The sequence below is a fragment of the Salmo salar genome, chromosome ssa09 (assembly GCF_905237065.1).
Source record: "Salmo salar chromosome ssa09, Ssal_v3.1, whole genome shotgun sequence".
NCBI classification, from domain to species: domain Eukaryota; kingdom Metazoa; phylum Chordata; class Actinopteri; order Salmoniformes; family Salmonidae; genus Salmo; species Salmo salar.
This window is the reverse complement of record NC_059450.1, coordinates 50,561,146-50,588,422: the sequence shown is the minus strand read 5'-3', so window position 1 is coordinate 50,588,422 and position 27,277 is coordinate 50,561,146. Positions and strand designations below refer to the sequence as shown.

Sequence of the window (27,277 nt, the reverse complement as noted above, 5' to 3'; positions counted from 1 at the left end):
TCTCTCTCTCTGAGCTGGTCTCTCCTCTCTCTGAGCTGGCCTCTCCTCACTCTCTCTCTGAGCTGGCCTCTCTCTCTCTCTCTCTCTCTCTGAGCTGGCCTCTCCTCTCTCTCTCTCTCTCTCTCTCTCTCTCTCTCTCTCTCTCTCTCTCTCTGAGCTGGCCTCTCCTCTCTGACTGGAGTCTCTGAGCTGGCCTCTCCTCTCTCTCTCTCTCTCTCTGAGCTGGCCTCTCCTCTCTCTCTGAGCTGGCCTCTCCTCTCTGACTGGAGTCTCTGGTTGTGACCAGAATGGCACCCTGTTCCCTATATAGTGACTACTGACCAGCCCTTGACTGCTCCCCTGGTCTAGATAGGGGGCATGACCCTTGGTCTAGATAGGGGGTCACCACCCCTGGTCTATATAGGGGGGGCATCACCCCTGGTCTAGATAGGGGGGGCATCACCCCTGGTCTAGATATTGGGCATCACCCCTGGTCTAGATAGGGGGTCATCACCCCTGGTATAGATAGGGGGCCATCACCCCTGGTATAGATAGTGGGGTCATCACCCCTGGTCTAGATATTGGGCATCACCCCTGGTCTAGATATTGGTCATCACCCCTGGTCTAGATATTGGCCATCACCCCTGGTCTAGATATTGGTCATCACCCCTGGTATAGATAGGGGGTCACCACCCCTGGTCTATATAGGGGGTCATCACCCCTGGTCTAGATAGGGGGGTCATCACTCCTGGTCTAGATAGGGGGGTCATCACCCCTAGTCTAGATAGGGGGATCATCACCCCTGGTCTAGATATTGGCCATCACCCCTGGTCTAGATAGGGGGGTCATCAGCCCTGGTCTAGATATTGGCCATCACCCTTGGTCTAGATAGGGGGTCACCACCCCTGGTCTATATAGGGGGGTCATCACCCCTGGTCTAGATAGGGGGGTCATCACCCCTGGTCTAGATAGGGGGGTCATCACCCCTGGTCTAGATATTGGTCATCACCCCTGGTCTAGATATTGCATCAGCATCAGTTAACATGCATCAGTTAACATGCTACTGGTAAACAGCCCCAGTTAACATGCTACTGGGTAAACAGCATCAGTTAACATGCTACTGGGTAAACAGCATCAGTTAACATGCTACTGGGTGAACAGCATCAGTTAACATGCTACTGGGTAAACAGCATCAGTTAACATACTACTGGGTAAACAGCATCAGTTAACATGCTACTGGGTAAACAGCATCAGTTAACATGCTACTGGGTAAACAGCATCAAGAGCCGACATGACAGGTGACCACGTTTGAACCAATGACGACTGAGGATTGCAGAGAGGGACAGAGGAGGGAGGGTATGAGCCGTCACTCACAGGGATGAGCCGTCACTCACAGGGATGAGCCGTCACTCACAGGGATGAGCCGTCACTCACAGGGATGAGCCGTCACTCACAGAAACATGCATGTACGCAAAGACAGACAGGTGTGACGGGAGAACAACGATGGATCGGAGAGCGAAGGGGGCTTCGGGGAAATATGGAGTTGACGCCCTGTTGCCATGCAGCTAGGCCGTTCAGAGCCACGGTTACGGTGACCACGGTTACCACATTATTATTATTATTATTATTATTATGACCGCTGTTACCGAGGAAGTTCGTGAAGCGTGCACCACCTTTTTGGGCTTGGGTCCTCGCTGCTGTGGAAGGGGGAGGGGGGGTGTAAAGGTGAGAGGTTAAAGGTCACAGAAAATAAAAGGTTAGAGTTCATCGGTGACATCGTTCTGGAGGAGGTGACGGGAAGTGTCAGTCAGTCAGTGTGCTCTACCGTGGATCGTGAACAGGAGGTAAACAAACAAACATTTCTACACAGACACACGCTGTTGTTTATTGTACATAACACGTCAAAGGAAATGGTAAAAACTCAGTTGCTCCTTGCTGTACAGCGTCTTCAGAAAGTATTCACACCCCTTGACTTTTTTTCTCCACATTTTTGTTGTGTTACAACCTGAATTTAAAATTGATTAAATTTAGATTTTTTTTGGGGGGGGGGGGTCACTGGTCTACACACAATAGCCCATAATGTCAAAAAGTGGAATTATGTTTTCGGAAATGTTTACAAATGTATTTAAAAATGAAAAGCTGAAATGTCTTGAGTCAATAAGTAATCAACCCCTTTGTTATATCAAGCCTAAATAAGTTAATTTTCTTAACAAGTCACATCAGTTGCATGGACTCACTCTGTGTGCAATAATAGTGTTTAACATTATGTTTTAATGACTACCTCATCTCTGTACCTCACACATACAATTATCGGTAAAGTCTCTCAGTAGAACAGTGAATTTCAAACACAGATTCAACCACAAAGACCAGGGAGGTTTTCCAACGCCTCGCTGAGGGAGGGCACCTATTGGTAGACAGGTCAAAAATGAATAAAAAGCAGACATTGAATATCCCTTTGAGCACGGTGAAGTTATTAATTACACTTTGGATGGATGTATCAATACACCTAGTCACTACAAAGATACAGGCGTCCTTCCTAACTCAGTTGCCGGAGAGGAAGGAAACCGCTCAGGGATTTCACCATGAGATCAATGGTGACTTTAAAACAGTTACAGAGTTTAAATGGCTGTGATAGGAGACAACTGAGGATGGATCAACAACATTGTAGTTACTCCACAATACTAACCTAAATGACAGAGTGAAAAGAAGGTAGCCTGTACAGAATAAAAACTATTCCAAAACAGGGAAGGTAGAGAGAGAAGGAAGAAGAAGAGGTGGAGCAGGAGGGAGAAGGTGTTACGGTGTCTCTAGGGTAATTCAGATTGAGGACCAGGAGGGAGAAGGTGTTATGGTGTCTCTAGGGTAATTCAGATTGAGGACCAGGAGGGAGAAGGTGTTATGGTGTCTCTAGGGTAATTCAGATTGAGGACCAGGAGGGAGAAGGTGTTCTGGTGTCTCTAGGGTAATTCAGATTGAGGACCAGGAGGGAGAAGGTATTCTGGTGTCTCTAGGGTAATTCAGATTGAGGACCAGGAGGGAGAAGGTGTTCTGGTGTCTCTAGGGTAATTCAAATTGAGGACGAGGAGGGAGAAGGTGTTCTGGTGTCTCTAGGGTAATTCAGATTGAGGACCTTATAACTGATGATTGTGTTTGTTTATGATGACCGTGTTTTCTTTCTGATTGCATTTTTTTTATTTGACTTGTTTATTTCTGTAATTTCAGTAGTTCAGGGCTCACCTGTACAGAGCCATCGGAAAAGTATTCAGACCCCTTGACTTTTTCCACATTTTGTTACAGCCTTATTCTATTCTTATTCATAATACCCCATAATGACAAAGCGAAAACAGGTTTTTAGATATTTAACATTTTTATAAAAAAAACAAAACAGAAATACCTTATTTACATAAGTATTCAGACCCTTTGCTATGAGACTCGGAATTGAGCTCTGGTGCATCCTGTTTCCATTGATCATCCTTGAGATGTTTCTACAACTTGATTGGAGTCCACCGTGGTAAATTCAATTGATTGGACATGATTTGGAAAGGCACACACCTGTCTATATAAGGTCCCACAGTTGACAGTGCATGTCAGAGCAAAAACAAAGCCATGAGGTCGAAGGAATTGTCCAAGACAAGATTGTGTCGAGATACAGATCTGGGGAAGGGTACCAAAACATTTCTGCAGCGTTGAAGGTCCCTAAGAACACAGTGGCCTCCCTCATTCTTAAATAGAAGATGGGAGAACCTTCCAGAAGGACAACCATCTTTGCAGCACTCCACCAATCAGGCCTTTATGGTAGAGTGGCCAGGCGGAAGCCACTCCTCAGTAAAAGGCAAATGACAGCCGGCTTGGAGTTTGCCAAAAGGCACCTAAAGACTCTCTAACCATGAGAAACAAGATTCTCTGCTCTGATTAAACCAAGATTGAACTCTTTGGCCTGAATGTCAAGCGTCGCGTCTGGAGGAAACCTGGCACCATCCCTACGATGAAGCACGGTGGTGGCAGCATCATGCTGTGGGGATGTTTTACAGCAGCAGGGACTGGGAGACTAGTCAGGATCGAGGCAAAGATGACCGGAGCAAAGTACAGAGAGATCCTTGATGAAAACCTGCTCCAGAGCTCTCAGGACCTCAGACTGGGGTGAAGGTTCACCTTCCAACAGGACAACGACCCTAAGCACACAGCCAAGACAACGCAGGAGTGGCTTCGGGACAAGTGTCTGAATGTCCTTGAGTGGCCCAGCCAGAGCCCAGACTTGAACCCGATCTAACATCTCTGGAGAGACCTGAAAATAGCTGTGCAGTGATGCTTCCCATCCAACCTGACAGAGCTTGAGAGGATCTACAGAGAAGAATGGGAGAAACTCCCCAAATACAGGTGTGCTAAGCTTGTAGCGTCATACCCAAGAAGACTCGCTGCTTCAACAAAGTACTGAGTGAAGGGTCTGAATACTTTAGTAAATGTGTTTTTTCAGTTTTATATATTTAATAAATTAGTAAACATTTCTAAAAACCTGTTTTTGCTTCATCATTATGTGGTATTGTGTGTAGATTGATGAGTGGCGGGGGGAAAACAATTTAACAGTAAGGCTGTAACGTAACAAAAAAATGGAAAAAGTCACAAGGTCTGAATACTTTCCGAAGGCTCTATATAAGAGCCCAAGGTCTCAGTAGGACTACCTGACAAAATAAAGATATAGTCTCTAGTCTACTAGTCTACTAGTCTCTAGTCTACTAGTCTACTAGTCTACTAGTCTACTAGTCTCTAGTCTACTAGTCTACTAGTCTACTAGTCCACTAGTCTACTAGTCTCTAGTCTACTAGTCTCTAGTCTACTAATCTCTAGACTACTAGTCTGTAGTCTACTAGCCTACTAGTCTCTAGTCTACTAATCTCTAGTCTACTAGTCTACTAGTCTACTAGTCTGTAGTCTACTAGTCGACTAGTCTCTAGTCTACTAGTCTACTAGTCTACTAGTCTCTAGTCTGCTAGCTTACTAGTCTACTAGTCTCTAGTCTACTAGCCTACTAGTCTGTAGTCTACTAGTCTCTAGTCTACTAGTCTCTAGTCTAGTAGTCTTCTAGCCTCTAGTCTACTAGTCTACTAGTCTACTAGTCTGTAGTCTACTAGTCGACTAGTCTCTAGTCTACTAGTCTCTAGTCTACTAGTCTTCTAGTCTCTAGTCTACTAGTCTCTAGTCTACTAGTCTACTGGTCTCTAGTCTCCAGTCTACTAGTCTACTAGTCTGTAGTCTACTAGTCTACTAGTCTCTAGTCTACTAGTCTATTGTCTACTAGTCTTCTAGTCTCTAGTCTACTAGTCTACTAGTCTCTAGTCTCTAGTCTACTAGTCTCTAGGCTACTAGTCTACTAGTCTCTAGTCTCCAGTCTTCTAGTCTCTAGTCTCCAGTCTACTAGTCTCTAGTCTACTAGTCTCGTCTACTAGCCTACTAACCTACTAGTCTACTAGTCTCTAGTCTACTAGCCTACTAGTCTACTAGTCTCTAGTCTACTAGCCTACTAGTCTACTAGCCTACTAGTCTCTAGTCTCTAGTCTACTAGTCTCTAGTCTACTAGCCTACTAGTCTACTAGTCTCTAGTCTACTAGCCTCTAGTCTACTAGCCTACTAGTCTACTAGTCTCTATTCTACTAGCCTACTAGTCTACTAGCCTACTAGTCTACTAGTCTCTAGTCTACTAGTCTACTAGTCTACTAGTCTCTAGTCTCTAGTCTACTAGTCTACTAGCCTACTAGTCTCTAGTCTAGTAGCCTACTAGTCTCTAGTCTACTAGCCTACTAGTCTCTAGTCTACTAGTCCACTAGTCTCGTCTACTAGCCTACTAACCTACTAGCCTACTAGTCTACTAGTCTCTAGTCTCTAGTCTACTAGTCTACTAGTCTCTAGTCTACTAATCTCTAGTCTACTAGTCTACTAGTCTCTAGTCTACTAATCTCTAGTCTACTAGTCTACTAGTCTCTAGTCTACTAGTCTACTAGTCTCTAGTCTACTAGTCTACTAGTCTCTAGTCTACTAGTCTCTAGTCTACTAGTCTACAGGTCTACTAGTCTACTAGTCTCTAGTCTACTAGTCTACTAGTCTCTAGTCTCTAGTCTACTAGTCTACTAGCCTACTAGTCTACTAGCCTACTAGCCTACTAGTCTCTAGTCTACAAGCCTACTAGTCTCTAGTCTACTAGCCTACTAGTCTCTAGTCTACTAGTCTACTAGTCTCGTCTACTAGCCTACTAACCTACTAGCCTACTAGTCTCTAGTCTACTAATCTCTAGTCTACTGGTCTACTAGCCTACTAGTCTACTAGCCTACTAGTCTCTAGTCTACAAGCCTACTAGTCTCTAGTCTACTAGCCTACTAGTCTCTAGTCTACTAGTCCACTAGTCTCGTCTACTAGCCTACTAATCTACTAGCCTACTAGTCTCTAGTCTACTAATCTCTAGTCTACTAGTCTCTAGTCTACTAATCTCTAGTCTACTAGTCTACTAGTCTCTAGTCTACTAGTCTACTAGTCTCTAGTCTACTAGTCTTCTAGCCTCTAGTCTACTAGTCTACTAGTCTGTAGTCTACTAGTCTATTAGTCTCTAGTCTACTAGTCTACTAGTCTCTAGTCTCCAGTCTACTAGTCTACTAGTCTGTAGTCTACTAGTCTATTAGTCTCTAGTCTACTAGTCTCTTGTCTACTAGTCTTCTAGTCTCTAGTCTACTAGTCTACTAGTCTCTAGTCTCCAGTCTTCTAGTCTCTAGTCTCCAGTCTACTAGTCTCTAGTCTCTAGTCTACTAGTCTCTAGTCTACTAGTCTCGTCTACTAGCCTACTAACCTACTAGCCTACTAGTCTACTAGTCTCTAGTCTACTAGCCTACTAGTCTACTAGCCTACTAGTCTCTAGTCTCTAGTCTACTAGTCTCTAGTCTACTAGTCTACTAGCCTTCTAGTCTACTAGTCTCTAGTCTACTAGCCTCTAGTCTACTAGCCTACTAGTCTACTAGTCTCTATTCTACTAGTCTACTAGTCTCGTCTACTAGCCTACTAGTCTCTAGTCTACTAGACTACTAGTCTCTAGTCTACTAGTCAACTAGTCTTGTCTACTAGCCTACTAACCTACTAGCCTACTAGTCTACTAGTCTATAGTCTCTAGTCTACTAGTCTACTAGTCTCTAGTCTAGTAGTCTCTAGGCTACTAGTCTACTAGTCTACTAGTCTCTAGTCTACTAGTCTCTAGTCTACTAGTCTACTAGTCTCTAGTCTACTAGTCTCTAGTATACTAGTCTACAGGTCTACTAGTCTACTAGTCTCTAGTCTCTAGTCTACTAGTCTACTAGTCTCTAGTCTACTAGCCTACTAGTCTCTAGTCTACTAGTCTACTAGTCTCGTCTACTAGCCTACTAACCTACTAGCCTACTAGTCTCTAGTCTACTAATCTCTAGTCTACTAGTCTACTAGTCTCTAGTCTACTAGTCTACTAGTCTCTAGTCTACTAGCCTACTAGTCTGTAGTCTACTAGTCTCCTAGTCTCTAGTCTACTAGTCTACTAGTCTCTAGTCTACTAATCTCTAGTCTACTAGTCTACTAGCCTACTAGTCTACTAGCCTACTAGTCTCTAGTCTACAAGCCTATTAGTCTCTAGTCTACTAGCCTACTAGTCTCTAGTCTACTAGTCTACTAGTCTCGTCTACTAGCCTACTAACCTACTAGCCTACTAGTCTCTAGTCTACTAATCTCTAGTCTACTAGTCTACTAGTCTCTAGTCTACTAATCTCTAGTCTACTAGTCTACTAGTCTCTAGTCTACTAGTCTACTAGTCTCTAGTCTACTAGTCTACTAGTCTCTAGTCTACTAGCCTACTAGTCTGTAGTCTACTAGTCTACTAGTCTCTAGTCTACTAGTCTCTAGTCTACTAGTCTTCTAGCCTCTAGTCTACTTGTCTACTAGTCTACTAGTCTACTAGTCTGTAGTCTACTAGTCTACTAGTCTACTAGTCTCGTCTACTAGCCTACTAACCTACTAGCCTACTATTATCTAGTCTACTAATCTCTAGTCTACTAGTCTACTAGTCTCTAGTCTACTAGTATACTAGTCTCTAGTCTACTAGTCTCTAGTCTACTAGCCTACTAGTCTGTAGTCTACTTGTCTACTAGTCTCTAGTCTACTAGTCAACTAGTCTCTAGTCTACTAATCTCTAGTCTACTAGTCTACTAGCCTACTAGTCTACTAGCCTACTAGTCTCTAGTCTACAAGCCTATTAGTCTCTAGTCTACTAGCCTACTAGTCTCTAGTCTACTAGTCTACTAGTCTCGTCTACTATCCTACTAACCTACTAGCCTACTAGTCTCTAGTCTACTAATCTCTAGTCTACTAGTCTACTAGTTTCTAGTCTACTAATCTCTAGTCTACTAGTCTACTAGTCTCTAGTCTACTAGTCTACTAGTCTCTAGTCTACTAGTCTACTAGTCTCTAGTCTACTAGTCTTCTAGCCTCTAGTCTACTTGTCTACTAGTCTACTAGTCTGTAGTCTACTAGTCGACTAGTCTCTAGTCTACTAGTCTCTAGTCTACTAGTCTTCTGGTCTCTAGTCTACTAGTCTACTAATCTCTAGTCTACTAGTCTACTAGTCTCTAGTCTACTAGTCTACTAGTCTCTAGTCTACTAGTCTACTAGTCTCTAGTCTACTAGCCTACTAGTCTGTAGTCTACTAGTCTCCTAGTCTCTAGTCTACTAGTCTACTAGTCTCTAGTCTACTAATCTCTAGTCTACTAGTCTACTAGCCTACTAGTCTACTAGCCTACTAGTCTCTAGTCTACAAGCCTATTAGTCTCTAGTCTACTAGTCTACTAGCCTACTAGTCTCTAGTCTACTAGCCTACTAGTCTCTAGTCTACTAGCCTACTAGTCTCTAGTCTACTAGTCCACTAGTCTCGTCTAGTAGCCTACTAACCTACTAGCCTACTAGTCTACTAGTCTCTAGTCTCTAGTCTACTAGTCTACTAGTCTCTAGTCTACTAATCTCTAGTCTACTAGGCTATTAGTCTCTAGTCTACTAATCTCTAGTCTACTAGTCTACTAGTCTCTAGTCTACTAGTCTACTAGTCTACTAGTCTCTAGTCTACTAGTCTACTAGTCTCTAGTCTACTAGTCTCTAGTCTACTAGTCTACAGGTCTACTAGTCTACTAGTCTCTAGTCTACTAGTCTACTAGTCTCTAGTCTCCAGTCTACTAGTCTACTAGTCTGTAGTCTACTAGTCTACTAGTCTACTAGTCTCGTCTACTAGCCTACTAACCTACTAGCCTACTAGTCTCTAGTCTACTATTCTCTAGTCTACTAGTCTACTAGTCTCTAGTCTACTAGTCTCTAGTCTACTAGCCTACTAGTCTGTAGTCTACTAGTCTCCTAGTCTCTAGTCTACTAGTCAACTAGTCTCTAGTCTACTAATCTCTAGTCTACTAGTCTACTAGCCTACTAGTCTACTAGCCTACTAGTCTCTAGTCTACAAGCCTATTAGTCTCTAGTCTACTAGCCTACTAGTCTCTAGTCTACTAGTCTACTAGTCTCGTCTACTAGCATACTAACCTACTAGCCTACTAGTCTCTAGTCTACTAATCTCTAGTCTACTAGTCTACTAGTCTCTAGTCTACTAATCTCTAGTCTACTAGTCTACTAGTCTCTAGTCTACTAGCCTACTAGTCTGTAGTCTACTAGTCTACTAGTCTCTAGTCTACTAGTCTCTAGTCTACTAGTCTTCTAGCCTCTAGTCTACTTGTCTACTAGTCTACTAGTCTGTAGTCTACTAGTCGACTAGTCTCTAGTCTACTAGTCTCTAGTCTACTAGTCTACTAGTCTCTAGTCTCCAGTCTACTAGTCTACTAGTCTGTAGTCTACTAGTCTACTAGTCTTCTAGTCTCTAGTCTACTAGTCTCAAGTCTCTAGTCTACTAGTCTCTAGGCTACTAGTCTACTAGTCTCTGGTCTCCAGTCTTCTAGTCTCTAGTCTCCAGTCTACTAATCTCTAGTCTCTAGTCTACTAGTCTCTAGTCTACTAGTCTCGTCTACTAGCCTACTAACCTACTAGCCTACTAGTCTACTTGTCTCTATTCTACTAGCCTCTAGTCTACTAGCCTACTAGTCTCTAGTCTCTAGTCTACTAGTCTCTAGTCTACTAGTCTACTAGCCTACTAGTCTACTAGTCTCTAGTCTACTAGCCTCTAGTCTACTAGCCTACTAGTCTACTAGTCTCTATTCTACTAGCCTACTAGTCTACTAGCCTACTAGTCTACTAGTCTCTAGTCTACTAGTCTACTAGTCTACTAGTCTCTAGTCTCTAGTCTACTAATCTCTAGTCTACTAGTCTACTAGTCTGTAGTCTACTAGTCGACTAGTCTCTAGTCTACTAGTCTCTAGTCTACTAGTCTTCTAGTCTCTAGTCTACTAGTCTCTAGTCTACTAGTCTACTGGTCTCTAGTCTCCAGTCTACTAGTCTACTAGTCTGTACTCTACTAGTCTACTAGTCTCTAGTCTACTAGTCTATTGTCTACTAGTCTTCTAGTCTCTAGTCTACTAGTCTACTAGTCTCTAGTCTCTAGTCTACTAGTCTCTAGGCTACTAGTCTACTAGTCTCTAGTCTCCAGTCTTCTAGTCTCTAGTCTCCAGTCTACTAGTCTCTAGTCTCTAGTCTACTAGTCTCTAGTCTACTAGTCTCGTCTACTAGCCTACTAACCTACTAGTCTACTAGTCTCTAGTCTACTAGCCTACTAGTCTACTAGTCTCTAGTCTACTAGCCTACTAGTCTACTAGCCTACTAGTCTCTAGTCTCTAGTCTACTAGTCTCTAGTCTACTAGCCTACTAGTCTACTAGTCTCTAGTCTACTAGCCTCTAGTCTACTAGCCTACTAGTCTACTAGTCTCTATTCTACTAGCCTACTAGTCTACTAGCCTACTAGTCTACTAGTCTCTAGTCTACTAGTCTACTAGTCTACTAGTCTCTAGTCTCTAGTCTACTAGTCTACTAGCCTACTAGTCTCTAGTCTACTAGCCTACTAGTCTCTAGTCTACTAGCCTACTAGTCTCTAGTCTACTAGTCCACTAGTCTCGTCTACTAGCCTACTAACCTACTAGCCTACTAGTCTACTAGTCTCTAGTCTCTAGTCTACTAGTCTACTAGTCTCTAGTCTACTAATCTCTAGTCTACTAGTCTACTAGTCTCTAGTCTACTAATCTCTAGTCTACTAGTCTACTAGTCTCTAGTCTACTAGTCTACTAGTCTACTAGTCTCTAGTCTACTAGTCTACTAGTCTCTAGTCTACTAGTCTCTAGTCTACTAGTCTACAGGTCTACTAGTCTACTAGTCTCTAGTCTACTAGTCTACTAGTCTCTAGTCTCTAGTCTACTAGTCTACTAGCCTACTAGTCTACTAGCCTACTAGCCTACTAGTCTCTAGTCTACAAGCCTACTAGTCTCTAGTCTACTAGCCTACTAGTCTCTAGTCTACTAGTCTACTAGTCTCGTCTACTAGCCTACTAACCTACTAGCCTACTAGTCTCTAGTCTACTAATCTCTAGTCTACTGGTCTACTAGCCTACTAGACTACTAGCCTACTAGTCTCTAGTCTACAAGCCTACTAGTCTCTAGTCTACTAGCCTACTAGTCTCTAGTCTACTAGTCCACTAGTCTCGTCTACTAGCCTACTAATCTACTAGCCTACTAGTCTCTAGTCTACTAATCTCTAGTCTACTAGTCTCTAGTCTACTAATCTCTAGTCTACTAGTCTACTAGTCTCTAGTCTACTAGTCTACTAGCGTCTAGTCTACTAGTCTGCTAGTCTCTAGTCTACTAGCCTACTAGTCTGTAGTCTACTAGTCTACTAGTCTCTAGTCTACTAGTCTTCTAGCCTCTAGTCTACTAGTCTACTAGTCTGTAGTCTACTAGTCTATTAGTCTCTAGTCTACTAGTCTACTAGTCTCTAGTCTCCAGTCTACTAGTCTACTAGTCTGTAGTCTACTAGTCTATTAGTCTCTAGTCTACTAGTCTCTTGTCTACTAGTCTTCTAGTCTCTAGTCTACTAGTCTACTAGTCTCTAGTCTCCAGTCTTCTAGTCTCTAGTCTCCAGTCTACTAGTCTCTAGTCTCTAGTCTACTAGTCTCTAGTCTACTAGTCTCGTCTACTAGCCTACTAACCTACTAGCCTACTAGTATACTAGTCTCTAGTCTACTAGCCTACTAGTCTACTAGCCTACTAGTCTCTAGTCTACAAGCCTACTAGTCTCTAGTCTACTAGCCTACTAGTCTCTAGTCTACTAGTCCACTAGTCTCGTCTACTAGCCTACTAATCTACTAGCCTACTAGTCTCTAGTCTACTAATCTCTAGTCTACTAGTCTCTAGTCTACTAATCTCTAGTCTACTAGTCTACTAGTCTCTAGTCTACTAGTCTACTAGTCTCTAGTCTACTAGTCTGCTAGTCTCTAGTCTACTAGCCTACTAGTCTGTAGTCTACTAGTCTACTAGTCTCTAGTCTACTAGTCTTCTAGCCTCTAGTCTACTAGTCTACTAGTCTTTAGTCTACTAGTCTATTAGTCTCTAGTCTACTAGTCTACTAGTCTCTAGTCTCCAGTCTACTAGTCTACTAGTCTGTAGTCTACTAGTCTATTAGTCTCTAGTCTACTAGTCTCTTGTCTACTAGTCTTCTAGTCTCTAGTCTACTAGTCTACTAGTCTCTAGTCTCCAGTCTTCTAGTCTCTAGTCTCCAGTCTACTAGTCTCTAGTCTCTAGTCTACTAGTCTCTAGTCTACTAGTCTCGTCTACTAGCCTACTAACCTACTAGCCTACTAGTCTACTAGTCTCTAGTCTACTAGCCTACTAGTCTACTAGCCTACTAGTCTCTAGTCTCTAGTCTACTAGTCTCTAGTCTACTAGTCTACTAGCCTTCTAGTCTACTAGTCTCTAGTCTACTAGCCTCTAGTCTACTAGACTACTAGTCTACTAGTCTCTATTCTACTAGTCTACTAGTCTCGTCTACTAGCCTACTAGTCTCTAGTCTACTAGCCTACTAGTCTCTAGTCTACTAGTCAACTAGTCTTGTCTACTAGCCTACTAACCTACTAGCCTACTAGTCTACTAGTCTATAGTCTCTAGTCTACTAGTCTACTAGTCTCTAGTCTACTAGTCTCTAGGCTACTAGTCTACTAGTCTACTAGTCTCTAGTCTACTAGTCTCTAGTCTACTAGTCTACTAGTCTCTAGTCTACTAGTCTCTAGTATACTAGTCTACAGGTCTACTAGTCTACTAGTCTCTAGTCTCTAGTCTACTAGTCTACTAGCCTACTAGTCTACTAGCCTACTAGCCTACTAGTCTCTAGTCTACAAGCCTACTAGTCTCTAGTCTACTAGCCTACTAGTCTCTAGTCTACTAGTCTACTAGTCTCGTCTACTAGCCTACTAACCTACTAGCCTACTAGTCTCTAGTCTACTAATCTCTAGTCTACTAGTCTACTAGTCTCTAGTCTACTAGTCTACTAGTCTCTAGTCTACTAGTCTACTAGTCTCTAGTCTACTAGCCTACTAGTCTGTAGTCTACTAGTCTCCTAGTCTCCTAGTCTACTAGTCTACTAGTCTCTAGTCTACTAATCTCTAGTCTACTAGTCTACTAGCCTACTAGTCTACTAGCCTACTAGTTTCTAGTCTACAAGCCTATTCGTCTCTAGTCTACTAGCCTACTAGTCTCTAGTCTACTAGTCTACTAGTCTCGTCTACTAGCCTACTAACCTACTAGCCTACTAGTCTCTAGTCTACTAATCTCTAGTCTACTAGTCTACTAGTCTCTAGTCTACTAATCTCTAGTCTACTAGTCTACTAGTCTCTAGTCTACTAGTCTACTAGTCTCTAGTCTACTAGTCTACTAGTCTCTAGTCTACTAGCCTACTAGTCTGTAGTCTACTAGTCTACTAGTCTCTAGTCTACTAGTCTCTAGTCTACTAGTCTTCTAGCCTCTAGTCTACTTGTCTACTAGTCTACTAGTCTGTAGTCTACTAGTCGACTAGTCTCTAGTCTACTAGTCTCTAGTCTACTAGTCTTCTAGTCTCTAGTCTACTAGTCTCTAGTCTACTAGTCTACTAGTCTGTAGTCTACTAGTCTACTAGTCTACTAGTCTCGTCTACTAGCCTACTAGTCTCTAGTCTACTAGCCTACTAGTCTCTAGTCTACTAGTCAACTAGTCTTGTCTACTAGCCTACTAACCTACTAGCCTACTAGTCTACTAGTCTATAGTCTCTAGTCTACTAGTCTACTAGTCTCTAGTCTACTAGTCTCTAGGCTACTAGTCTACTAGTCTACTAGTCTCTAGTCTACTAGTCTCTAGTCTACTAGTCTACTAGTCTCTAGTCTACTAGTCTCTAGTATACAAGTCTACAGGTCTACTAGTCTACTAGTCTCTAGTCTCTAGTCTACTAGTCTACTAGCCTACTAGTCTACTAGCCTACTAGCCTACTAGTCTCTAGTCTACAAGCCTACTAGTCTCTAGTCTACTAGCCTACTAGTCTCTAGTCTACTAGTCTACTAGTCTCGTCTACTAGCCTACTAACCTACTAGCCTACTAGTCTCTAGTCTACTAATCTCTAGTCTACTAGTCTACTAGTCTCTAGTCTACTAGTCTACTAGTCTCTAGTCTACTAGTCTACTAGTCTCTAGTCTACTAGCCTACTAGTCTGTAGTCTACTAGTCTCCTAGTCTCTAGTCTACTAGTCTACTAGTCTCTAGTCTACTAATCTCTAGTCTACTAGTCTACTAGCCTACTAGTCTACTAGCCTACTAGTCTCTAGTCTACAAGCCTATTAGTCTCTAGTCTACTAGTCTACTAGCCTACTAGTCTCTAGTCTACTAGCCTACTAGTCTCTAGTCTACTAGCCTACTAGTCTCTAGTCTACTAGTCCACTAGTCTCGTCTACTAGCCTACTAACCTACTAGCCTACTAGTCTACTAGTCTCTAGTCTCTAGTCTACTAGTCTACTAGTCTCTAGTCTACTAATCTCTAGTCTACTAGTCTATTAGTCTCTAGTCTACTAATCTCTAGTCTACTAGTCTACTAGTCTCTAGTCTACTAGTCTACTAGTCTACTAGTCTCTAGTCTACTAGTCTACTAGTCTCTAGTCTACTAGTCTCTAGTCTACTAGTCTACAGGTCTACTAGTCTACTAGTCTCTAGTCTACTAGTCTACTAGTCTCTAGTCTCCAGTCTACTAGTCTACTAGTCTGTAGTCTACTAGTCTACTAGTCTACTAGTCTCGTCTACTAGCCTACTAACCTACTAGCCTACTAGTCTCTAGTCTACTATTCTCTAGTCTACTAGTCTACTAGTCTCTAGTCTACTAGTCTCTAGTCTACTAGCCTACTAGTCTGTAGTCTACTAGTCTCCTAGTCTCTAGTCTACTAGTCAACTAGTCTCTAGTCTACTAATCTCTAGTCTACTAGTCTACTAGCCTACTAGTCTACTAGCCTACTAGTCTCTAGTCTACAAGCCTATTAGTCTCTAGTCTACTAGCCTACTAGTCTCTAGTCTACTAGTCTACTAGTCTCGTCTACTAGCATACTAACCTACTAGCCTACTAGTCTCTAGTCTACTAATCTCTAGTCTACTAGTCTACTAGTCTCTAGTCTACTAATCTCTAGTCTACTAGTCTACTAGTCTCTAGTCTACTAGTCTACTAGTCTCTAGTCTACTAGTCTACTAGTCTCTAGTCTACTAGCCTACTAGTCTGTAGTCTACTAGTCTACTAGTCTCTAGTCTACTAGTCTCTAGTCTACTAGTCTTCTAGCCTCTAGTCTACTTGTCTACTAGTCTACTAGTCTGTAGTCTACTAGTCGACTAGTCTCTAGTCTACTAGTCTCTAGTCTACTAGTCTACTAGTCTCTAGTCTCCAGTCTACTAGTCTACTAGTCTGTAGTCTACTAGTCTACTAGTCTTCTAGTCTCTAGTCTACTAGTCTCAAGTCTCTAGTCTACTAGTCTCTAGGCTACTAGTCTACTAGTCTCTAGTCTCCAGTCTTCTAGTCTCTAGTCTCCAGTCTACTAATCTCTAGTCTCTAGTCTACTAGTCTCTAGTCTACTAGTCTCGTCTACTAGCCTACTAACCTACTAGCCTACTAGTCTACTTGTCTCTATTCTACTAGCCTCTAGTCTACTAGCCTACTAGTCTCTAGTCTCTAGTCTACTAGTCTCTAGTCTACTAGTCTACTAGCCTACTAGTCTACTAGTCTCTAGTCTACTAGCCTCTAGTCTACTAGCCTACTAGTCTACTTGTCTCTATTCTACTAGACTCTAGTCTACTAGCCTACTAGTCTACTAGTCTCTAGTCTACTAGCCTACTAGTCTACTAGCCTACTAGTCTCTAGTCTCTAGTCTACTAGTCTCTAGTCTACTAGTCTACTAGCCTACTAGTCTACTAGTCTCTAGTCTACTAGCCTCTAGTCTACTAGCCTACTAGTCTACTAGTCTCTATTCTACTAGCCTACTAGTCTACTAGCCTACTAGTCTACTAGTCTCTAGTCTACTAGTCTACTAGTCTACTAGTCTCTAGTCTCTAGTCTACTAATCTCTAGTCTACTAGTCTACTAGTCTCTAGTCTACTAGTCTACTAGTCTCTAGTCTACTAGTCTACTAGTCTCTAGTCTACTAGCCTACTAGTCTGTAGTCTACTAGTCTACTACTAGTCTCTAGTCTACTAGTCTTCTAGCCTCTAGTCTACTTGTCTACTAGTCTACTAGTCTGTAGTCTACTAGTCGACTAGTCTCTAGTCTACTAGTCTCTAGTCTACTAGTCTTCTAGTCTCTAGTCTACTAGTCTCTAGTCTACTAGTCTACTAGTCTCTAGTCTCCAGTCTACTAGTCTACTAGTCTGTAGTCTACTAGTCTACTAGTCTTCTAGTCTCTAGTCTACTAGTCTCAAGTCTCTATTCTACTAGTCTCTAGGCTACTAGTCTACTAGTCTCTGGTCTCCAGTCTTCTAGTCTCTAGTCTCCAGTCTACTAATCTCTAGTCTCTAGTCTACTAGTCTCTAGTCTACTAGTCTCGTCTACTAGCCTACTAACCTACTAGCCTACTAGTCTACTTGTCTCTATTCTACTAGCCTCTAGTCTACTAGCCTACTAGTCTACTAGCCTACTAGTCTCTAGTCTCTAGTCTACTAGTCTCTAGTCTACTAGTCTACTAGCCTACTAGTCTACTAGTCTCTAGTCTACTAGCCTCTGGTCTACTAGCCTACTAGTCTACTAGTCTCTATTCTACTAGCCTACTAGTCTACTAGCCTACTAGTCTACTAGACTCTAGTCTACTAGTCTACTAGTCTACTAGTCTCTAGTCTCTAGTCTACTAATCTCTAGTCTACTAGTCTACTAATCTCTAGTCTACTAGCCTACTAGTCTTTAGTCTACTAGCCTACTAGTCTCTAGTCTACTACTCTACTAGTCTCGTCTACTAGCCTACTAACCTACTAGCCTAATAGTCTACTAGTCTCTAGTCTCTAGTCTACTAGTCTACTAGTCTCTAGTCTACTAGTCTCTAGTCTACTAGCCTCTAGTCTACTAGCCTACTAGTCTACTAGTCTCTATTCTACTAGTCTACTAGTCTCTAGTCTACTAGCCTACTAGTCTCTAGTCTACTAGCCTACTAGTCTCTAGTCTACTAGTCAACTAATCTCGTCTACTAGCCTACTAACCTTCTAGCCTACTAACCTACTAGTCTACTAGTCTCTAGTCTCTAGTCTACTAGTCTACTAGTCTCTAGTCTACTAGTCTCTAGTCTACTAGTCTACTAGTCTCTAGTCTACGAGTCTCTAGTCTACTAGTCTCTAGTCTACTAGTCTCTAGTCTACTAGTCTACTAGTCTCTAGTCTACTAGTCTCTAGCCTCTAGCCTCTAGTCTACTAGCCTACTAGTCTACTAGTCTCTAGTCTACTAGCCTACTAGTCTACTAGCCTACTAGTCTCTAGTCTCTAGTCTACTAGTCTCTAGTCTACTAGTCTACTAGCCTACTAGTGTACTAGTCTCTAGTCTACTAGCCTCTAGTCTACTAGCCTACTAGTCTACTAGTCTCTATTCTACTAGTCTACTAGTCTCTAGTCTACTAGCCTACTAGTCTCTAGTCTACTAGCCTACTAGTCACTAGTCTACTAGTCAACTAATCTCGTCTACTAGCCTACTAACCTTCTAGCCTACTAGCCTACTAGTCTACTAGTCTCTAGTCTCTAGTCTACTAGTCTACTAGTCTCTAGTCTACTAGTCTCTAGTCTACTAGTCTCTAGTCTACTAGTCTACTAGACTCTAGTCTACTAGTCTCTAGTCTACTAGTCTACAGGTCTACTAGTCTACTAGTCTCTAGTCTACTAGTCTACTAGTCTACTAGTCTCTAGTCTCTAGTCTACTAGTCTACTAGCCTACTACTCTACTAGCCTACTAGCCTACTAGTCTCTAGTCTACTAATCTCTAGTCTACTAGTCTACTAGTCTCTAGTCTACTAATCTCTAGTCTACTAGTCTACAAGCCTACTAGTCTACTAGCCTACTAGTCTCTAGTCTACTAGCCTACTAGTCTCTAGTCTACTAGTCTACTAGTCTCGTCTACTAGCCTACTAACCTACTAGCCTACTAGTCTACTAGTCTCTAGTCTCTAGTCTACTAGTCTCTAGTCTACTAGTCTACTAGTCTCTAGTCTACTAGTCTACTAGTCTCTTGTCTACTAGTCTACTATTCTCTAGTCTACTAGTCTACTAGTCTACTAGTCTCTAGTCTACTAGTCTACTAGCCTCTAGTCTACTAGTCTCTAGTTTACTAGTCTCTAGTTTACTAGTCTACTAGTCTACTAGTCTCTAGTCTACTAGTCTACTAGTTTCTAATCTACTAGTCTACTAGTCTACTACTCTAGTCTACTAGTCTACTAGTCTACTAGTCTCTAGTCTACTAATCTCTAGTCTACTAGTCTCTAGTCTACTAGTCTACTAGTCTACTAGTCTCTAGTCTACTAGTCTACTAGTCTCTAGTCTACTAGTCTACTTGTCTACTAGTCTCTAGTCTCTAGTCTACTAGCCTACTAGCCTACTAGTCTCTAGTCTACAAGTCTACTAGTCTCTAGTCTACTAGTCTACTAGTCTCTAGTCTACTAGCCTACTAGTCTGTAGTCTACTAGTCTACTAGTCTCTAGTCTACTAGTCTCTAGTCTACTAGTCTTCTAGCCTCTAGTCTACTTGTCTACTAGTCTACTAGTCTGTAGTCTACTAGTCTCTAGTCTACTAGTCTCTAGTCTACTAGTCTTCTAGCCTCTAGTCTACTTGTCTACTAGTCTACTAGTCTGTAGTCTACTAGTCGACTAGTCTCTAGGCTACTAGTCTACTAGTCTACTAGTCTCTAGTCTACTAGTCTCTAGTCTACTAGTCTTCTAGCCTCTAGTCTACTTGTCTACTAGTCTACTAGTCTGTAGTCTACTAGTCAACTAGTCTCAGTCTACTAATCTCTAGTCTCTAGTCTACTAGTCTCTAGTCTACTAGTCTCGTCTACTAGCCTACTAACCTACTAGCCTACTAGTCTACTTGTCTCTATTCTACTAGCCTCTAGTCTACTAGCCTACTAGTCTACTAGTCTCTAGTCTACTAGCCTACTAGTCTACTAGCCTACTAGTCTCTAGTCTCTAGTCTACTAGTCTCTAGTCTACTAGTCTACTAGCCTACTAGTCTACTAGTCTCTAGTCTACTAGCCTCTAGTCTACTAGCCTACTAGTCTACTAGTCTCTATTCTACTAGCCTACTAGTCTACTAGCCTACTAGTCTACTAGACTCTAGTCTACTAGTCTACTAGTCTACTAGTCTCTAGTCTCTAGTCTACTAATCTCTAGTCTACTAGTCTACTAATCTCTAGTCTACTAGCCTACTAGTCTTTAGTCTACTAGCCTACTAGTCTCTAGTCTACTAGTCTACTAGTCTCGTCTACTAGCCTACTAACCTACTAGCCTACTAGTCTACTAGTCTCTAGTCTCTAGTCTACTAGTCTACTAGTCTCTAGTCTACTAGTCTCTAGTCTACTAGCCTACTAGTCTACTAGTCTCTAGTCTACTAGCCTCTAGTCTACTAGCCTACTAGTCTACTAGTCTCTATTCTACTAGCCTACTAGTCTACTAGCCTACTAGTCTACTAGACTCTAGTCTACTAGTCTACTAGTCTACTAGTCTCTAGTCTCTAGTCTACTAATCTCTAGTCTACTAGTCTACTAATCTCTAGTCTACTAGCCTACTAGTCTTTAGTCTACTAGCCTACTAGTCTCTAGTCTACTAGTCTACTAGTCTCGTCTACTAGCCTACTAACCTACTAGCCTACTAGTCTACTAGTCTCTAGTCTCTAGTCTACTAGTCTACTAGTCTCTAGTCTACTAGTCTCTAGTCTACTAGCCTCTAGTCTACTAGCCTACTAGTCTACTAGTCTCTATTCTACTAGTCTACTAGTCTACTAGTCTCTATTCTACTAGTCTACTAGTCTACTAGTCTCTAGTCTACTAGCCTACTAGTCTTTAGTCTACTAGCCTACTAGTCTCTAGTCTACTAGTCTACTAGTCTCGTCTACTAGCCTACTAACCTACTAGCCTACTAGTCTACTAGTCTCTAGTCTCTAGTCTACTAGTCTACTAGTCTCTATTCTACTAGTCTCTAGTCTACTAGCCTCTAGTCTACTAGCCTACTAGTCTACTAGTCTCTATTCTACTAGTCTACTAGTCTACTATTCTCTAGTCTACTAGCCTACTAGTCTCTAGTCTACTAGTCTACTAGTCTCTAGTCTACTAGTCTCTAGTCTACTATTCTCTAGTCTACTAGTCTACTAGTCTCTAGTCTACTAGTCTCTAGTCTACTAGTCTACAGGTCTACTAGTCTACTAGTCTCTAGTCTCTAGTCTACTAGTCTACTAGCCTACTACTCTACTAGCCTACTAGCCTACTAGTCTCTAGCCTACAAGCCTACTAGTCTCTAGTCTACTAGCCTACTAGTCTCTAGTCTACTAGTCTACTAGTCTCGTCTACTAGCCTACTAACCTACTAGCCTACTAGTCTCTAGTCTACTAATCTCTAGTCTACTAGTCTACTAGTCTCTAGTCTACTAATCTCTAGTCTACTAGTCTACTAGCCTACTAGTCTACTAGCCTACTAGTCTCTAGTCTACTAGCCTACTAGTCTCTAGTCTACTAGCCTACTAGTCTCTAGTCTACTAGTCTACTAAACTCGTCTACTAGCCTACTAACCTACTAGCCTACTAGTCTACTAGTCTCTAGTCTCTAGTCTACTAGTCTCTAGTCTACTAGTCTACTAGTCTCTAGTCTACTAGTCTACTAGTCTCTTGTCTACTAGTCTACTATTCTCTAGTCTACTAGTCTACTAGTCTACTAGTCTCTAGTCTACTAGTCTACTAGCCTCTAGTCTACTAGTCTCTAGTTTACTAGTCTCTAGTTTACTAGTCTACTAGTCTACTAGTCTCTAGTCTACTAGTCTACTAGTTTCTAATCTACTAGTCTACTAGTCTACTACTCTAGTCTACTAATCTCTAGTCTACTAGTCTCTAGTCTACTAGTCTACTAGTCTCTAGTCTACTAGTCTCTAGTCTACTAGTCTACTAGTCTCTAGTCTACTAGTCTACTAGTCTACTAGTCTCTAGTCTCTAGTCTACTAGTCTACTAGCCTACTAGTCTACTAGCCTACTAGCCTACTAGTCTCTAGTCTACAAGTCTACTAGTCTCTAGTCTACTAGTCTACTATTCTCTAGTCTACTAGCCTACTAGTCTGTAGTCTACTAGTCTACTAGTCTCTAGTCTACTAGTCTTCTAGCCTCTAGTCTACTTGTCTACTAGTCTACTAGTCTGTAGTCTACTAGTCTCTAGTCTCTAGTCTACTAGTCTCTAGGCTACTAGTCTACTAGTCTCTAATCTCTAGTCTACTAGTCTCTAGTCTCTAGTCTACTAGTCTCTAGTCTACTAGTCTCGTCTACTAGCCTACTAACCTACTAGCCTACTAGTCTACTTGTCTCTATTCTACTAGCCTCTAGTCTACTAGCCTACTAGTCTACTAGTCTCTAGTCTACTAGCCTACAAGTCTACTAGCCTACTAGTCTCTAGTCTCTAGTCTACTAGTCTCTAGTCTACTAGTCTACTAGCCTACTAGTCTACTAGTCTCTATTCTACTAGCCTACTAGTCTACTAGCCTACTAGTCTACTAGTCTCTAGTCTACTAGTCTACTAGTCTACTAGTCTCTAGTCTCTAGTCTACTCGTCTCTAGTCTACTAGTCTACTAGTCTCTAGTCTACTAGTCTACTAGTCTCGCTCTACTAGCCTACTAACCTACTAGCCTACTAGTCTACTAGTCTCTAGTCTCTAGTCTACTAGTCTACTAGTCTCTAGTCTACTAGTCTCTAGTCTACTAGCCTCTAGTCTACTAGCCTACTAGTCTACTAGTCTCTATTCTACTAGTCTACTAGTCTCTAGTCTACTAGCCTACTAGTCTCTAGTCTACTAGCCTATTGGCTCTAGTCTACTAGTCAACTAGTCTCGTCTACTAGCCTACTAACCTACTAGCCTACTAGCCTACTAGTCTACTAGTCTCTACTCTACTAGTCTCTAGTCTACTAGTCTACTAGTCTCTAGTCTACTAGTCTCTAGTCTACTTGTCTCTAGTCTACTAGTCTACTAGTCTCTAGTCTACTAGTCTACAGGTCTACTAGTCTACTAGTCTCTAGTCTACTAGTCTACTAGTCTACAAGTCTCTAGTCTCTAGTCTACTAGTCTACTAGCCTAATAGTCTACTAGCCTACTAGCCTACTCTACAAGCCTACTAGTCTCTAGTCTACTAGCCTACTAGTCTCTAGTCTACTAGTCTACTAGTCTCGTCTACTAGCCTACTAACGTACTAGCCTACTAGTCTCTAGTCTACTAATCTCTAGTCTACTAGTCTACTAGTCTCTAGTCTACTAATCTCTAGTCTACTAGTCTACTAGTCTACTACTCTAGTCTACTAGTCTACTAGTCTACTAGTCTCTAGTCTCTAGTCTACTAGTCTCTAGTCTACTAGTCTCGTCTACTAGCCTACTAACCTACTAGCCTACTAGTCTACTTGTCTCTATTCTACTAGCCTCTAGTCTACTAGCCTACTAGTCTACTAGTCTCTAGTCTACTAGCCTACAAGTCTACTAGCCTACTAGTCTCTAGTCTCTAGTCTACTAGTCTCTAGTCTACTAGTCTACTAGCCTACTAGTCTACTAGTCTCTATTCTACTAGCCTACTAGTCTACTAGCCTACTAGTCTACTAGTCTCTAGTCTACTAGTCTACTAGTCTACTAGTCTCTAGTCTCTAGTCTACTCGTCTCTAGTCTACTAGTCTACTAGTCTCTAGTCTACTAGTCTACTAGTCTCGTCTACTAGCCTACTAACCTACTAGCCTACTAGTCTACTAGTCTCTAGTCTCTAGTCTACTAGTCTACTAGTCTCTAGTCTACTAGTCTCTAGTCTACTAGCCTCTAGTCTACTAGCCTACTAGTCTACTAGTCTCTATTCTACTAGTCTACTAGTCTCTAGTCTACTAGCCTACTAGTCTCTAGTCTACTAGCCTATTGGCTCTAGTCTACTAGTCAACTAGTCTCGTCTACTAGCCTACAAACCTACTAGCCTACTAGCCTACTAGTCTACTAGTCTCTACTCTACTAGTCTCTAGTCTACTAGTCTACTAGTCTCTAGTCTACTAGTCTCTAGTCTACTTGTCTCTAGTCTACTAGTCTACTAGTCTCTAGTCTACTAGTCTACAGGTCTACTAGTCTACTAGTCTCTAGTCTACTAGTCTACTAGTCTACAAGTCTCTAGTCTCTAGTCTACTAGTCTACTAGCCTAATAGTCTACTAGCCTACTAGCCTACTCTACAAGCCTACTAGTCTCTAGTCTACTAGCCTACTAGTCTCTAGTCTACTAGTCTACTAGTCTCGTCTACTAGCCTACTAACGTACTAGCCTACTAGTCTCTAGTCTACTAATCTCTAGTCTACTAGTCTACTAGTCTCTAGTCTACTAATCTCTAGTCTACTAGTCTACTAGTCTACTACTCTAGTCTACTAGTCTACTAGTCTACTAGTCTCTAGTCTACTAATCTCTAGTCTACTAGTCTCTAGTCTACTAGTCTACTAGTTTCTAGTCTACTAGTCTCTAGTTTACTAGTCTACTAGTCTCTAGTCTACTAGTCTACTTGTCTACTAGTCTCTAGTCTCTAGTCTACTAGTCTACTAGCCTACTAGTCTACTAGCCTACTAGCCTACTAGTCTCTAGTCTACAAGTCTACTAGTCTCTAGTCTACTAGTCTACTAGTCTCTAGTCTACTAGCCTACTAGTCTGTAGTCTACTAGTCTACTAGTCTCTAGTCTACTAGTCTCTAGTCTACTAGTCTTCTAGCCTCTAGTCTACTTGTCTACTAGTCTACTAGTCTGTAGTCTACTAGTCTCTAGTCTCTAGTCTACTAGTCTCTAGGCTACTAGTCTACTAGTCTCTAGTCTTCAGTCTTCTAATCTCTAGTCTCTAGTCTACTAGTCTCTAGTATACTAGTCTTGTCTACTAGCCTACTAACCTACTAGCCTACTAGTCTACTTGTCTCTATTCTACTAGCCTCTAGTCTACTAGCCTACTAGTCTACTAGTCTCTAGTCTACTAGCCTACTAGTCTACTAGCCTACTAGTCTCTAGTCTCTAGTCTACTAGTGTCTAGTCTACTAGTCTACTAGCCTACTAGTCTACTAGTCTCTATTCTACTAGCCTACTAGTCTACTAGCCTACTAGTCTACTAGTCACTAGTCTACTAGTCTACTAGTCTACTAGTCTCTAGTCTCTAGTCTACTAGTCTACTAGTATCTAGTCTACTAGTCTCTAGTCTCTAGTCTACTCGTCTCTAGTCTACTAGTCTACTAGTCTCTAGTCTACTAGTCTACTAGTCTCGTCTACTAGCCTACTAACCTACTAGCCTACTAGTCTACTAGTCTCTAGTCTACTAGTCTACTAGTCTCTAGTCTACTAGTCTCTAGTCTACTAGCCTCTAGTCTACTAGCCTACTAGTCTACTAGTCTCTATTCTACTAGTCTACTAGTCTCTAGTCTACTAGCCTACTAGTCTCTAGTCTACTAGCCTACTAGTCTCTAGTCTACTAGTCAACTAGTCTCGTCTACTAGCCTACTAACCTACTAGCCTACTAGCCTACTAGTCTACTAGTCTCTACTCTACTAGTCTCTAGTCTACTAGTCTACAAGTCTCTAGTCTACTAGTCTCTAGTCTACTTGTCTCTAGTCTACTAGTCTACTAGTCTCTAGTCTACTAGTCTACTAGTCTCTAGTCTACTAGTCTCTAGTCTACTAGTCTACAGGTCTACTAGTCTACTAGTCTCTAGTCTACTAGTCTACTAGTCTACTAGTCTCTAGTCTCTAGTCTACTAGTCTACTAGCCTAATAGTCTACTAGCCTACTAGCCTACTCTACAAGCCTACTAGTCTCTAGTCTACTAGCCTACTAGTCTCTAGTCTACTAGTCTACTAGTCTCGTCTACTAGCCTACTAACCTACTAGCCTACTAGTCTCTAGTCTACTAATCTCTAGTCTACTAGTGTACTAGTCTCTAGTCTACTAATCTCTAGTCTACTAGTCAACTAGCCTACTAGTCTACTAGCCTACTAGTCTCTAGTCTACTAGCCTACTAGTCTCTAGTCTACTAGCCTACTAGTCTCTAGTCTACTAGTCTACTAGTCTCTAGTCTACTAGTCTACTAGTCTCTTGTCTACTAGTCTACTATTCTCTAGTCTACTAGTCTACTAGTCTACTAGTCTCTAGTCTACTAGTCTACTAGCCTCTAGTCTACTCATCTCTAGTTTACTAGTCTCTAGTTTACTAGTCTACTAGTCTACTAGTCTACTACTCTAGTCTACTAGTCTACTAGTCTACTAGTCTCTAGTCTACTAGTCTACTAGTCTCTAGTCTAGTAGAATAGTAGACTAGAGTCTAGTAGACTAGTAGACTAGAGCCTAGTAGACTAGAGATAGCCTAGTAGTCTACTAGTCTCTAGTCTACTAGTCTCTAGGCTACTAGTCTACTAGTCTACTAGTCTCTAGTCTACTAGTCTCTAGTCTACTAGTCTACTAGTCTCTAGTCTACTAGTCTACTAGTCTCGTCTACTAGCCTACTAACCTACTAGCCTACTAGTCTACTTTTCTCTATTCTACTAGCCTCTAGTCTACTAGTCTACTAGTCTACTAGTCTCTAGTCTACTAGCCTACTAGTCTACTAGCCTACTAGTCTCTAGTCTCTAGTCTACTAGTCTCTAGTCTACTAGTCTACTAGTCTCTAGTCTACTAGCCTCTAGTCTACTAGCCTACTAGTCTACTAGTCTCTATTCTACTAGCCTACTAGTCTACTAGCCTACTAGTCTACTAGTCTCTAGTCTACTAGTCTACTAGTCTACTAGTCTCTAGTCTCTAGTCTACTAGTCTACTAGTATCAAGTCTATTAGTCTCTAGTCTCTAGTCTACTCGTCTCTAGTCTACTAGTCTACTAATCTCTAGTCTACTAGCCTACTAGTCTCTAGTCTACTAGCCTACTAGTCTCTAGTCTACTAGCCTCTAGTCACAGTCTACTAGTCTCTAGTCTACTAGCCTACTAGTCTCTAGTCTACTAGCCTACTAGTCTCTAGTCTACTAGTCAACTAGTCTCGTCTACTAGCCTACTAACCTACTAGCCTACTAGCCTACTAGTCTCTAGTCTCTAGTCTACTAGTCTCTAGTCTACTAGTCTACAGGTCTACTAGTCTACTAGTCTCTAGTCTACTAGTCTCTAGTCTACTAGTCTACTAGTCTCTAGTCTACTAGTCTCTAGTCTACTAGTCTACAGGTCTACTAGTCTACTAGTCTCTAGTCTACTAGTCTACTAGTCTACTAGTCTCTAGTCTCTAGTCTACTAGTCTACTAGCCTACTAGTCTACTAGCCTACTAGCCTACTAGTCTCTAGTCTACAAGCCTACTAGTCTCTAGTCTACTAGCCTACTAGTCTCTAGTCTACTAGTCTACTAGTCTCGTCTACTAGTCTACTAGTCTCGTCTACTAGCCTACTAACCTACTAGCCTACTAGTCTCTAGTCTACTAATCTCTAGTCTACTAATCTCTAGTCTACTAGTCTACTAGCCTACTAGTCTACTAGCCTACTAGTCTCTAGTCTACTAGCCTACTAGTCTCTAGTCTACTAGCCTACTAGTCTCTAGTCTACTAGTCTACTAGTCTCGT

The 27,277-nt window shown here is 41.8% G+C and overlaps 1 protein-coding gene across 5 annotated transcripts in view; it reads right to left on the bottom strand.

Moving 5' to 3' along the window:
- LOC106611399 (dynactin subunit 1) overlaps positions 1-27,277 on the bottom strand; it is a 338,889-nt gene that overhangs the window by 132,104 nt on the left and 179,508 nt on the right. For 3 of the 5 annotated variants that reach the window (XM_045723788.1, XM_045723789.1, XM_045723790.1), the window contains exon 5: positions 1,626-1,676. The exons of the other annotated variants lie outside the window; for them this stretch is intronic. In XM_045723788.1, the coding sequence (XP_045579744.1) occupies positions 1,626-1,676 (51 nt within the window). The remainder of the gene's footprint in view (positions 1-1,625; positions 1,677-27,277) is intronic. 5 annotated transcript variants of the gene reach the window in all.